At 34.6% G+C, this 13,675-nt stretch overlaps 1 protein-coding gene across 6 annotated transcripts in view; it reads right to left on the reverse strand.

Moving 5' to 3' along the window:
- FAM172A (family with sequence similarity 172 member A) overlaps nucleotides 1-13,675 on the reverse strand; it is a 363,025-nt gene that overhangs the window by 322,845 nt on the left and 26,505 nt on the right. For 4 of the 6 annotated variants that reach the window (XM_011378053.2, XM_011378061.2, XM_023523281.1 and 1 more), the window contains exons 2-3: nucleotides 11,082-11,205; nucleotides 1,344-1,445 (exon numbers count right to left, since the gene is read on the reverse strand). In XM_011378053.2, the coding sequence (XP_011376355.1) occupies nucleotides 1,344-1,445; nucleotides 11,082-11,187 (208 nt within the window). In that variant the 5' untranslated portion in view covers nucleotides 11,188-11,205. The remainder of the gene's footprint in view (nucleotides 1-1,343; nucleotides 1,446-11,081; nucleotides 11,206-13,675) is intronic. The other 2 variants (XM_011378075.2, XM_011378068.2) reach the window with 1 other exon arrangement.

A 13,675-nucleotide genomic window follows, 5' to 3' on the forward strand; every position in this document is an offset into this window, starting at 1 on the left:
GATCTTTGGTAGCCACAGCCAGGAACATGATCCCAGTTCTTAAGCATAGAGGCTACCTGAGGAGTAAAAGCATAAGTATTAAAAAGTTAAGCGACTTTTCAGGAAGTTAGACAAGACTGAAGTTAGTTGACAATCTAAATACTGCCACAGGCAATTCATGTAGACAATAAAGTCTAAAATGAGTTTGGAAAAATGAAGGATCCCTAGAGGCTAGAACAGGTTCAGAAGGTTTCAGTGAGATTTCTCAAGTAGGCCTTGAAATACGGGTAGAATTTGAAACAGAAATTGAAGAGAGGCAGTCAGCTAACACAGGCTTGGACTCTCAAGTCAGACTCACTCAATTCAGAGATTTTACTGATAATTAAGAACTTCACTAATAATCTCAAGAGTGCAAGCAATCAAAAGGCACAGACAAAACATGGGATTCCTGGGACAACCCAGGAATTTTTTCTCAGGTCCCTTCCTTCCATTAGATGGCACTCTCTGGTCCTGAGTAGGTGAGGTCTCATTTAATTTTGATAATTAAAATATAAAGAAATTTTTAAAACCAAATATTACTACTCATATATATTTTGGCAGAAGACATGCTTTTAAAAAAGCGTGAAATTAATATTAGAAAAGACATCAAAGTTTCTAATATCTACTACTTAACCTCATTTAATATTCTAGTATAACTGATATTGTAAAGGGATATCCACTAACATAGTGATGACAGATCGCCAATTTAATTGATGCAGAACAACAAATATAAAGCTACAACTCAAACACTATCTAGCCTGTAACAACATTACCCTTCAAGTACAACAGTGTGTTATTAATACAATGAATCATAATTCATTGTTCCAGAAACATTCTGGCAATCTATGCGATGTTCTTCCAAAGGTCAAGTGCAAATTTTATTTTATTCAGAACTTAATTAACAAATTTTAAAATAAGGATGTTGTCTGAAAAAAATCATAGAAAACTAAGTATTGTGCTTTAAAATATTCACAGATAATCACTGCCAGTCATTTCATTTTAAATAACATGGGAAACAGTAGCATATTTCTATATAATTTAATTGGGAATTCCAATTGGATACCGGGGAGTTGAAAGTTCAAGGCTGAAATACATAAGCTGAATCTAATGCATGTCCATGGGTTTAAATGACTTGACAACTATGGCAAATTATAACTCGGTTCTTCTAATTAAGTGAAGAATTTCACCATGAAAGGATAAGACATTATTTCTCATAAGAAATACATAAAATAGTCTAGCTGGCAAATAAAAGTAGCAAATAATATCTGACCTATGATTCTATTAGCATTGTGAAATACATATTGCACATAGTATACACCACTTACTTTCATTAAAAGCATATTCAAATCCTTCCAGGGTATCAGGAAAATCAAGAGGTGGCTCATCTTTTTTCATTAGTTCATCTAAATCTATCCTAGATAATAAATCTAAAAAAAAAAAAAAAAAAAAAAAAAGAAATTTACTTATATTAATTTTCAGTTAATAAAGATTATATTTTTAAGTTATTTTAAGTATTCTTTTGTTCTACTGAATAACTTTTTGTGTTGCCTGATAATACTATTAAACTTTTAAGTTCTCAGAGTGCTATATTATAATGAAGTACAACATCAACATAACATAAGCACTTTCAAAATCATAATTCTCAAAACAATCAAAACTCAGATTGTATGTACCACTATGGTAATTTATTAACTTCTTCCTTTCAAAATATATAGCTATTAATTCATAGTTTATTAATCTCCTATAGTTTTAAAAGTTTCAAATATGACTTTTAAAAGGTCACTAAATTTTAAATATAAATGAAACAACTGTTTATGGATAAAGAAACATAAATCTAAATAGTGGCAATCAAGCATATTATTCCATTTTTAGGGGGAAATCACAATACTAAAATAAAACATGCTAACTAAAGAAAACTGGTTAACACAAAGCAGTTTTTATTCTTCACATCGTTTTATTCTATATGATCAAAAAAAATTGTCAAGAGGTTTTTTTAATAAACATTTTATTTTGGAATCGTTTTGATTTACAGAAAAGGTGTAACAGTACAGATAATGTCTGTATAATCTGTACCTAGATTCTCCCATCATTACCATCCTACGTTACCACGGCACATTTGTCAAAATGAAGAAACCAATGTTAGCACATTACTATTACCTAAGCCTAGATAATACTCATCAGTTTTTCTATTAATGTACACTTTCTGTCCCAGGATTCCATTCAGGATAACACACTGTATGTAGTCAGCATGTTTTCTCAGTCTCTTCTTTTACAGTTTTCAGTCTTTGCTTCTTTTCCATGATCATGACTATTTTGAGGAGTACTAATCAGGTATTTTGTAGAATGATCCTCAGTTTAAATTTGATATTGTTTTCTTGCGATTAGACTAGGGTTATAAGTTTTTTCAAAGAATACCACAGAAGTGAACTGCCCTTCTCACCATATCACATCAAGGGGAACATGATATCCACAGGACATCACTGAGGATGTTAACTTTCCTTCATCAGTTGGTGAAGGTAGTGTTTGCCACGCTTCGTCACGATGAAATTACTATTTTTTCCTTTCCATAATCTATTCCTTGGAATTGACTAAGTCTAGCCCACACTTTCTAATTCTTTCGTATGGAAGATTTGTCCCTCCCTCCATTTACCAATTTATGCAATCACTTATTTATATAAGTATGGACTCATGGATATTTATTGTATACTTTGGGTTACAATCAAATTCTACATCATTTACTTTGTTGCTTAAATTGTTACAATGTTGGCCATTGTAAGCTCTTTTCAGCTGGCCCTTATATCCATTTGAGGTGCTCTCATCTTTTTGTTTTTTGAGCATTTCTTTAGAACTTTCTCCTACTACAAGAAACTCCAGCCTTATCTCGTATTTTCCCTGCCTCCGCCCTAGAATCAGTCTGTCAGCAAGCATTTAATGATATCTTTTGGCTCATATTATGGGATGAGGCAAAAATTCTCACTATATGCCATCAGAGTCATACTGAAACTCAGAAAAATAAGATAAACTTCAAATTTGTTCAGTTCCAAAAAGATGTATTTTTTAAAAAAGTTTAAGTTTTGAGATTTTTCATTCTAACTCAAGTTCCTGAAGAGAAAAAGCTCCTAGGATATATAATAAAGCAAACCAGTTCATTTTCTACAAAAGAAATATCTCAGAAGTAACACTTTATTTCTGTGTCTCACAGACATATAACAAATCTATCTGCATGGTTCATCAAAATCTGTTAGAGAAAAAGTTAGCCTATCTACTTCCAGTGTCTAGTGTCTCCCTATAGGACACAAAAATAAGCCATCAAAAAACTTATTTAAAAAATCGGTGTTTGGTACTCTTCAAACGCTATCTCAAATAAACCTCAACTAGCACAAAATATATATCATCTTCAACATGCAACATTAAAAAAAGTTTGTAAATTCTCTAGTAAAATGGAAATGTCAAATAATATACACACTAGGCTAGAAAAGGAGGATATATGCTGACAAATTTCTAATTTATTAGAAAAGTTCTGGATAGCATGCAAATCTTTACAAAACTGAGTAAAATAAATTTTTTGATATCAAAAATTGGCTTGGAGTGGCTAGAAGATTCTCACTTTTCTCCTTCCAATGGACTGAGGTTTTGGGGCAAAATTGGATTCCTTTACTTCGCAGTCATCTTCCATAGTTCAAAACTTAGAAACTTTTTAATCAAACACACAGAAACCATCGAATATATAAACAGATGTATTATGCCTAATAGTCATTTTCTCTATCAAGCTCAGATCATAAAATGCCACCTAATATATCTATATGTCATTTTAAAGATTTCACATACTTTACCTCATCGCAACCCCATAAAATAATACCATGTATTATCATCTTCACTCTCTTTCAGACAAGGAAATGAGCTCAAAGAGGTAAAATGGCTTGCCCTTAAATTATACCTTAATGGTGAAGTGCAATTAGTAAAATAATGTATTTCCCAATACCTAACTCGGTGCTCTTTCAAAATCACCATACTTATTCTATGTGTCATATCAACCCTAAAATATTCTGCCCCTTCTGTTCATTACCTTATAAAGAATAAACAGTTATGAATGCAGAAATATGCTTTTGCTTTGATCAAAATGTTATTTTGAATGATAAGATGAACAATAAATAGGCATTCCTCAAACTTCTGTCAACTAGAAAAGTAGACATAGATATTTTTTTATTTCATTAGCATTAAGAAAACATGCGGAAAGGAATCGTCAGATTATTTTTCTGCTTCGTAAAAAGAAAGCAATACTGTATAGCTGCAATTTACACAGAGACTGGGTTCCAAAACAACTGAACAAAGGTACAAATCTAGTATAATAAAATATTTCCATTGAAAATCCCTTCAATCGCCTATAAAATACAGTACAATTGAACCCATATAACCTACACTAGAATTCTAAACTTCAAATAAGCATATATGATAACTAGATAGAAACACCATTTGATACCCCAAATAATTGAAAATAGAGACTCGAACAGGTATTTACATACCCATGTTCACAGAGGCATTATTCACAATAGTTGAAAGATGAAAACAACCCAAGAATGGTGGGTAATTTTATGTGTCTATTTGACTGGGTCATGGGGTGCCCATATATTTGCTTAAACATTATCCTGGGTGTGTCTGTGAAGGTGTTTCTGGACGAGATTAACATTTGAATCTGTAGACTGAATAAAGCAGATTGCCTCACCTCCTCCCCAGCCCGCCTCCATATGAATGAACCTCATCTGATCCACTGAAGGTCTGAAGAGAACAAAAATTTATACCAACAGAAATCCAGAGAACATATGTAGGACTAGATATTAAGGATGTAAGATAATGGTGGAAGAAACAATCAGGTCGTATTTATTGATAAAGGCTCACTAAGTAGAGCTTCTGTATTTATTGATAAGCTTGGGGAGTTAGAAAGGGCTCTAACAGTTTGGCTGTCTGAAACAGACTAAAAGGTGGCCCACAGTGAGTGACTTTGCTTTGGCTTAATGTAAAAGAAGGGATTCAAAGGTTTAGGAAGATAGGAATGTTAGAGTGGATTTGTCACTGAAGACCTACTTACCCACAATGAGGGAGTCCAGAAGACATTCCTTTGCCCACTACTATGAGAAATACATTTGTGAGAACCCTGACATCCATGAAGAGCTTTATGTGGATCTTCTCTTATGCTAAACCTTATAGGGGAAATTAAAGTCATTGAATTAAGAAACCTAAATGCAATGTGAGTCACTGGATCCTGGGGTGGAGCAGCCAAGTGGCAGCAGTCATCCAACTGGCAAAGGTAACGTGGGCATGGTTACCCTAATGGACAGTAGAGTTTAAGCAGCAATCAGAAGAGTCTGACTTGCACAGACCAATGGCACTGGCTACTTAAACATAATGTTTCTAGAAGTGAGATAAGAGGCTTGCTAAATTCTTACTTGGTATGTATAAGCAGAAAAGTTCTAGGTCGAATGAACAAAAGTCTAACCTGAATCATAAAAACAGAGTCACAGTCAATTCTCAGATTTAAGCCAGGGTACAGAACCAGAGCCTCTTTGGAGAGGCCAAGTCCCCATAAGGAATGATCCAGGTACACTGCCAAGAATTATACTATTAATCTTTCTCCCATCTTTCCCCAAAGGGACCTATAGCCTTTTACCAGAGTAACTGCACTGGGAAAAAAGAAATTATCAGATCTTTCATGGACTTGTGGACACTGGCTCTGAAATGACAGAAAGGAGACCCAAAAGGTTACTGAGGTTTACCAGTCAGAGTAGAGGCTTATGGAAGATAGGTGTTCAATGGCATTTTAGCTCAGATCCATTTTACAGTGGTCCCTGAACCCACTCTGTGGTTATTTCTCCAGTTCCAGAATGTATAATTAGAATAGATATTGCAGAAACTGGCAGAATCCTCACATTGGTGCCCTGACCTATGGAATGAGGGCTATTGTAGGAAAGGCCAAGTGAAAGTCCCTAGAACTGCCTCTACCTAAGAAAATAGTAAAACAAAAGAAATACAGCATTACTGGATGGACTGCAGAGATTAACGCCACCATCAAAGAATTGAAAGTTACAGGAATGGTGATTCCCATCACATTTCCATTCAATTCACCTATCTGGCCTGTCCAGAAGACAGATGGAACTTGGAGAACGACAATGGATTATCATTAAGCTTAACCAGGTGGTGACTTCAAATGCAGCTGCTATACCAGACATAGTTTCATTGCTTGAGCAAATTAATACATCCCCTGGTACCTGGTATATAGCTATTGATCTGGCAAATGCCTTTTTCCCCATCACTGTCAATAAAACCAACTAGAAGCAGTTTGCTTTCAGCTGGCAAGGCCAGCAATATACCTTCACTGTCCTATCTCAGGAATATATTGACTCTCCAGTCCTGTCATAATTTAGTTCACTTGATCTTGATCACCTTTCCCTTCAACACGGTATCATTCTGGTCCGTTATATTGATGACATTATACTGATTAAACTTAGTAAGCAAGGAATAACAACTACTCTAGACATATTGGTATGATATTTGTGCATTAGAGGGTAGGAAATAAATCTGACAAAAATTCAAGGGCTTTCTACTCCACTATAATTGCTAGGGGTCCAATGATGTGGGTTATGTCAAGATATCTCTTCTAATGTGAAGGCTAAATTGTTGCAACTGGCCTCACCTACAACTAAAAATAGGCACAATGCCTAGTGGGTTTCTTTGGATGTTAGAGGCAACACAGTCCCCATTTGAGTGTATTACTCTAGCCCATTCACCCAAAATGCTACTACTTTTATATGGTACCAGAATAAGAAAGGCTCTGCAGCTGTGAGAGCTGCTCTGCTGCTTGGGCCATATGATCCATCAGATCCACTGGTGTCAGTGGCAGATAGGGATGCTGTCTGGAATCTTAGGCAGGCCCCTACAGGTGACTCACAGTATAGGCCTTCAGGATTTTATAGCAAAGCCCTGCCATCCACTGCAGATAACTACTCTCCTTTTGAGAAACAGCTCTTAGTCTGCTACCGGGACTTAGCAGAGACTAAATGCTTAATCATGGGCTACCAAGTTACCATGTAATCTTAGCTACCCACCATGAACTGGGTGTTATTTGACCTACTAAGTCACAAAGTTGGGTGTGTACAACAGTACTCCATCATCAAATAGAAGTGGTTTATATGTGATCAGGACAGAGCAGGCCCTGAAGGCAAAAGTAAGTTACATGAAGAAGTGGTTTAAATGCCTAAGGTCTTCACTCCTACTACACCGCCTTCTATCTATTGGCATGCCCTTAAGGCCTCATGGGGAGTTCCTACCATCAGATGACAGAGGAAGAGAAAACTTGGGTCTGGTTTATAGATAGTTCTGCATGATATTCAAGCACCACCCAAAAGTGGACAGCTGAAGCACTATAGCCCCTTTCCGGGACATCCCTGACAGATAGCAGTGAAGAGAAATCCTTCCAGCAAGCAGAACTGAGAGCAGTGCACCTGGCTGTTTAGTTTGTGTGGAAAGAGATTGGGCCAGACGTGTGATTATATAATGATTCATGGCTGTGGCCAATGGTTTAGCTGGATAGTCAATGACCAGGAAAGAACATGATTGGAAAACTGGTGACAAGAAAATTTGGAGAAGAGGCATCTGAACAGACATCTCCGAATGGACAAAAAAAGTGAAGATATTTGTGTCTTAAGTGAATGTTCAATAAAAGGTGACCTCAAGAGAGGAAGATTTTAATATCAAGTGGATAGGATGACCCATTCCATGAAAACCAGACTCTTTCCCTGCCACCTGTCAGGGCCAATATTCACAACTCTAGAAATTAAGAGGTAAAAACAGGAGTGGTACCACTTACTATTACTGCTAACAAACGAGAAAAGAGTGTCCACTCTCACTATTCTTACTCAACATAGTATTAGAAGGCCTAGCCAGCATGAAAAAAACAAGAAATAAAAGGCATATAGATTGGAAAGAAATAAATAAAACTGTCTAATTTGCAAATGACATGATGGTCTACATAGAAAATCCCAAGGAATCTATCAAAACAACTCCTAGAACTAATAAGTAACGTCAGCATAAGATATAATAAAACTGGATTGTATTCCCATAAATTATCAGTAAACACGTGGCAATTGAAATTAAAAATTCAATACAACTTACATCACTCTAAAAAATTAAAACTTACAAATAAATCTAATAACAAGTATATAAGAGTTATATACTGAAAATTACAAAGTACTGTGAGGGAAACCAAAGATCTAAATAAATGAGAGACATATGATGTTCATAGAAGGCTCAATATAGCAAAGAGATCCATTCTCCCCACATACATCTATAGGTTTAAATATAATTCTTAATCAAAATCTAAGTAAAATTTTTTTGCAGATATAAACTACTTTACTCTAAAATTTACATGAAAAGGCAAAGGACCTAGAATAGCTAAACAATTTTAAAAAAATGAAGTAGAAAGAATCATTGTATTCAATTTTAAGACTTACTATACGGTAATCAAGAGAGTATGGTACTGGAGAAGAGACAGACACAGATCCATGGAATAAAAAAGAGCCCCAAAACAAGCCCACCCGAATATGCCCACTTCATTTTTGATAAAGGTGAAGAAGTAATTCAATGATGAAAAGACATTCTTTTTCACAAATGGTGCTACCACACTGGGCATCAATAGACAAAAAATAAATAATAAACCTTGACCTAAGTCTCATATCTTATTAAAAAAATTAACTCAAAATGCATGATTATTTTAAATGTAAAATCTAAAACTAGAAAACTTTTAAAAGAAAACAGGAGAAAATCTTCATGAACTAGGGTTAGGCAAAGAGTTTCTAGACATTACACCAAAAACATAATCTATAAAAGAAAAAATTGATAAACAGGACTGTCTTAAATGTAAAGTTTTATTCAGTTTGCCAATTGGTTCTAAAATATACTTTCCTACACATTTACATTTTATTTTCTAGTATTTCCAATTCAACTCCTTCATTAATCATTCCAAGCTCATATGTGCAAAGTCTTCTTATTCATATTGTACTAATGAAGAAAAAGTTTCAGTTAAGCCACTGGTTCATGGTAAGTGGAAAAACCTGAGTTTGAATCTAGAGAGTTCTACCTTTAGACCCTATTCATATTCTTTTAAAGTCACCTCCAAAATCCTTAAAATCATTCTGAACTCTTATATGCTGCTTGTGGAAGTGTAAAATGTAAAATAACTTGAGACCAAATTTTCATATTATCAAGTAAGGTTAAAGATACACAAAATCTAGGAGAAAACTCAGCAAATCTATTTAGATAGAAACTCACAGACATTCCTGTCCTCTCTCCGAAATTAACCATTTTTCTGAGTGGAGTGGTCATTCCCAGCAGCACACAAAATGTAGTAAAACTTTCCATATTGTTGTCTACAGCTGTCTCCAATTCTCTTCCCATTCTCTGCTCAAGTTTTCCAAGATGGTTTTCATTTTGAGCAATTCACTGAAACAGCTCTTTGTGAAGATCAAAACTGACCTCCACACCTTCAAACTCAAAAGTAAATTCTCAGTCTTTATCTAACCTGACTCATCGCCATGACTGAATAACTTCTATTTTCTTCATTTGGTGTCCAGCATCATTCTCTTGCTTCTGGTTCTCAGCCTATCTTACTTGAAATTCATTTTCAGCCTTATTTGCTGGTTTCTCATCTTTCTGACCCTAAGTTTGAGATGCTCCAGGGCTCAATATTCATATTTCCCCTCTTTTCTAGTTACACGGACATTCCTGGTGTATAGCCAGTTATGACCATAATGTTAAGTATTATCTCTGTGCTAATGATTCCTCAAACTATCATCTTTAACCCAAATGTTTTCCGAAACTCCAAACTCAATTTCCCCACCTTCACGTTTAAGGACATCTCAGTTTAATATTTACTACATCTAAAACCTAACTCTTGCTTTCCACCAGCACCACTACAACCTGATTTTCCCACACTTTTCTTAATCTAATTAATGGCACCTATCTTAGAGCTATTTAGGCCAAGAAACTTCAAAGTTATCTTAGTTGCTTCTCTGAATTCTCATGTCTAATCCAACAGCAAGTCATGTTATCTCCTCCTTCAAAACATAACCAGAATCTGCCCTCTTTATCATCCCTTCTGATACCACCCTAATCCTCAGCATGCTCTTAGTCATTTTCCATTTTTGTAAGTAAGGGCCAGTAACATTCCTTTGATAGATCATTTGCTCTAAAAGCAGGGACAAGGTGAGGCAAATTGAGTTAAGGAACCAGTTGCCTTATCTTATACATGCTTTAGGCTTTCCTGAGAAGAGAAAAAAGAAGGTATCTTTTAACAAGAAGAGATTCTTAAGGTATCTTTATCATCCAGCCTGGCACAGTAGGGTAGGACAGCAGCTAGAGATTCAGAGAAGTGGCCATAGCCCATAAGATATTTTTTCCACCACCAAACAAAGTAACTGAGACCTTGCTCAAGTTACTTAAATAACTGGATTTTTGGCAAGTTACTAGACAGTTAGACTGAAATATATGATAATGAAAAAAATCTTATTTTAGACAGCAGATTAAAAAAAAAAAAATCTAGAACTCAAAATTCCCAAAGAATGTCTAAAGCAGATTCCTTCTGAGATGCTAACATGGTGAGCCTCTCATAAAATGTCCCTAGTGCCAATGCCACAAAGAATACAGGATTAGGCAGATCATTATCCTAAACCTAATATAACATTCATATCAACAAAAACATGGTAAGGGCACTAGACCTGACTCCAGAACCTACAGTGTTAATTTTACCATTAAATATAAGGACTTAAATAAGAAAAGCATTAAGAATTCTTACAGCTGTAAAATTACATGATTCTATGATTTATGTACTGAGTACAGACTACATCTCAGATGAGATAGTTATTGTGAGGGATAGGAATAATTAGAAGTAGATTAAATGCTATTCTTATGTTAAATTTGAAATTAATGGCAGGTCACCTAAAAAGTCCTATTCCTATACCTAACAAAGGTTAGGCACAATGAAAATATCCTGAAAAAGCAAATTAAGTATGTACCTTTCAGTGCTGTGGTCTTTTCTTTTTCATCTGGACCTCCCTGCTGGATTTGTGCCATGTTTATCCAAATTGGCAACAAAATTAAAGAGCTCAAGGAAATAGACATCAATCTTCAGAAGACAGTCTAGAATGAATGAAAGCAATAAATTAAGCTCTACTCAGTCCTACCTACTCCATGAGCACTTCCTTGATCCTTCCAGTTGGGATTAGTCTCTATCTTGATTTCCCACTGCACTTTGTTGCCTATACTACAGTACTTATCAAAGCCTGCCTTGCATTATAGTTATTTATGTATTTTGTCTGGGTCAGCTAACAGATTACAAGCCCCAGGATAGAGGTATTAAGGTTTTCCATCATTATATCTCTCATGTCACCAAACAGAATACCTTACAGTACATACAGGTACCTAATGTTGCTGAATTGAATTTAGCTAAACCTACTATTGAGGTTTAGTTCTTCATCATCTAATTACAAAAAAATATCTCCGGATAGTTTCAAAACTTTAAATTCCTTCTTAAACTGTAAATATGTGACATTTACAAGGTCAGAATCTCTTCTCCTGGACCATGCACAATCAGAGAAAATACATAAATACATAAAATAGCTATAAATTACATTTAATATAATTCAAAATACAACTTTAAGTGAAAAACTTAACCCTTTTAAATATGAAATTATGTCACAGTTAATATCCGGAAGCCATACTCTACAAATGGCACTCCAGTAAACAGTAATAATATAAAATTATTTATGATTTATTAAAATCTAATTCTGCATTTAAATTAAAATAGATGGTTTTTCCCAAGGTGCCCATGAACAGTAAAAAAAAAGAACACTCACTATTCCTAAAGACTAAAAGAAAAAAAAATACACTAAATACAATGGAAAAAATTAAATTAAAAAAAATACACTAAATACAATGGAAAAAATTAAATTAATTTAGTCAATCGATAACTGTTAATGAAATTATACATAGACTAAATTCATGACAAGAATAAAATGAGACTGAATATTCCTCTGATTAAGGAATCCAAGTGACTTGCTACCCACAAGCAAACATCGATTTCCATTCAGAGGTACATTTTATAATTACCTTTAAAATTTAAGGCATTTTCACAGTCAGCAGAGTGTAGCAGAAAATACTGAAAGTAATTTTTTTAAACTATAAATGTTCCAAATGGTCTTAAATTAATGCTGCCCTATCTGTAGGTGGAGTAGTGTAAAAGGAAGGACACTCTGGCTCTACCATTAACTAGCCATGTGTCCTTGACAAATTACCTAACTTCTCTGTGCCTCATTTTCTACATTTGTAAAAGGGAAATGATAAATCATACTGCCTTCATAGTGTTATAGTACATTTAAATGTAAAACATTTAGTACAGTGCCTGATGCATAATTAAGTGCTCAACATATGTTGGCTTATATTTTTTAATTGTTGTAAATGTGTCCCAGCTTCACCATTTAAAATAGCTCTGGGCCAGGGACAAGATCATTTAATATCCAAAATCTTCTGTTTCCTCATTTATAAAATGTCGCTCATATAATAGTGGTTGAGAATTAATATTATAGAAGGTGTATATAGCTGATCATTGCTACTATTAGCAATATTATTGCTTCTCAAAGGTGTGAGGTTCCGTATCAGCAATAACTAGAATATGAGACTATTTTTGACTGGGAAAGTATTTTCACTTAACATGCAAGTAATTGTTATTTTTCTTATGTGAATAGGTAACTTAAAATGCTATAAATTCTACATAAATAAAATGTGTCTATATTCCTTCAAGAGACATATCTTGTTCTACAGGGTAGGCAGTGTGTAAGATGCTAGAGTACAGTGGTGAGTCAAACGGCATGGTTGACCTGAGTGGGGGCTTGCTCTCTAGCTGCCAAATCAAAGTGCCAAAGAGCCACAAATAAAATATGTAAATCCTAGACTGATAATTATAATACTGTTATAAAAAAAAAAAAGTATTTGTAATGGCTGTTTATTTACATTCAGGAATTTATCTGTGAAATCCCACAAGTTTGTGCACAGTTTCACTAACAACTTATACACCATCCTGTAGCAGAAATTAAAGAAAAATGTTCATAATGAGAGATTCCATCTTTGCTAGCAATTCCACAACTAATTAACTAGCTACATGGGACTTCTTGCATTTTCTACTCTATCCCTCTGACAATTCAGTATTTATTCTAAACATAAACTGTTAGGTTATTTTTCATTGGTCCCAAACTGTCTGAGTTCTAAACAGAACAATTTATGCAATTATTTCATTGTGACTGTTTTAATGAAAGTGAAATTATAAAATATTTTTGGCATGAGTCATTTTCAAGATTCATATTTTAAAGTTCTGGGGATCTAATGCACAGCTTGATGATTATAGTTAACAACACTGTATCGTATATTTGAAAGTTGTTATGAGAGCAGACCTTAGAGGTTCTTACCACACACACACACACACACACACACACACACACACACACACACACACACACACACACACACACGGAAGCTATGTGAGGTGATAGATGTGTTAACTAACCTTATTGTGATAATCATTTTACAATACATCAAATCAGCATACTGTACACCT

This window comes from Pteropus vampyrus, unplaced genomic scaffold, assembly GCF_000151845.1.
Source record: "Pteropus vampyrus isolate Shadow unplaced genomic scaffold, Pvam_2.0 Scaffold11, whole genome shotgun sequence".
Classification (NCBI taxonomy): domain Eukaryota; kingdom Metazoa; phylum Chordata; class Mammalia; order Chiroptera; family Pteropodidae; genus Pteropus; species Pteropus vampyrus.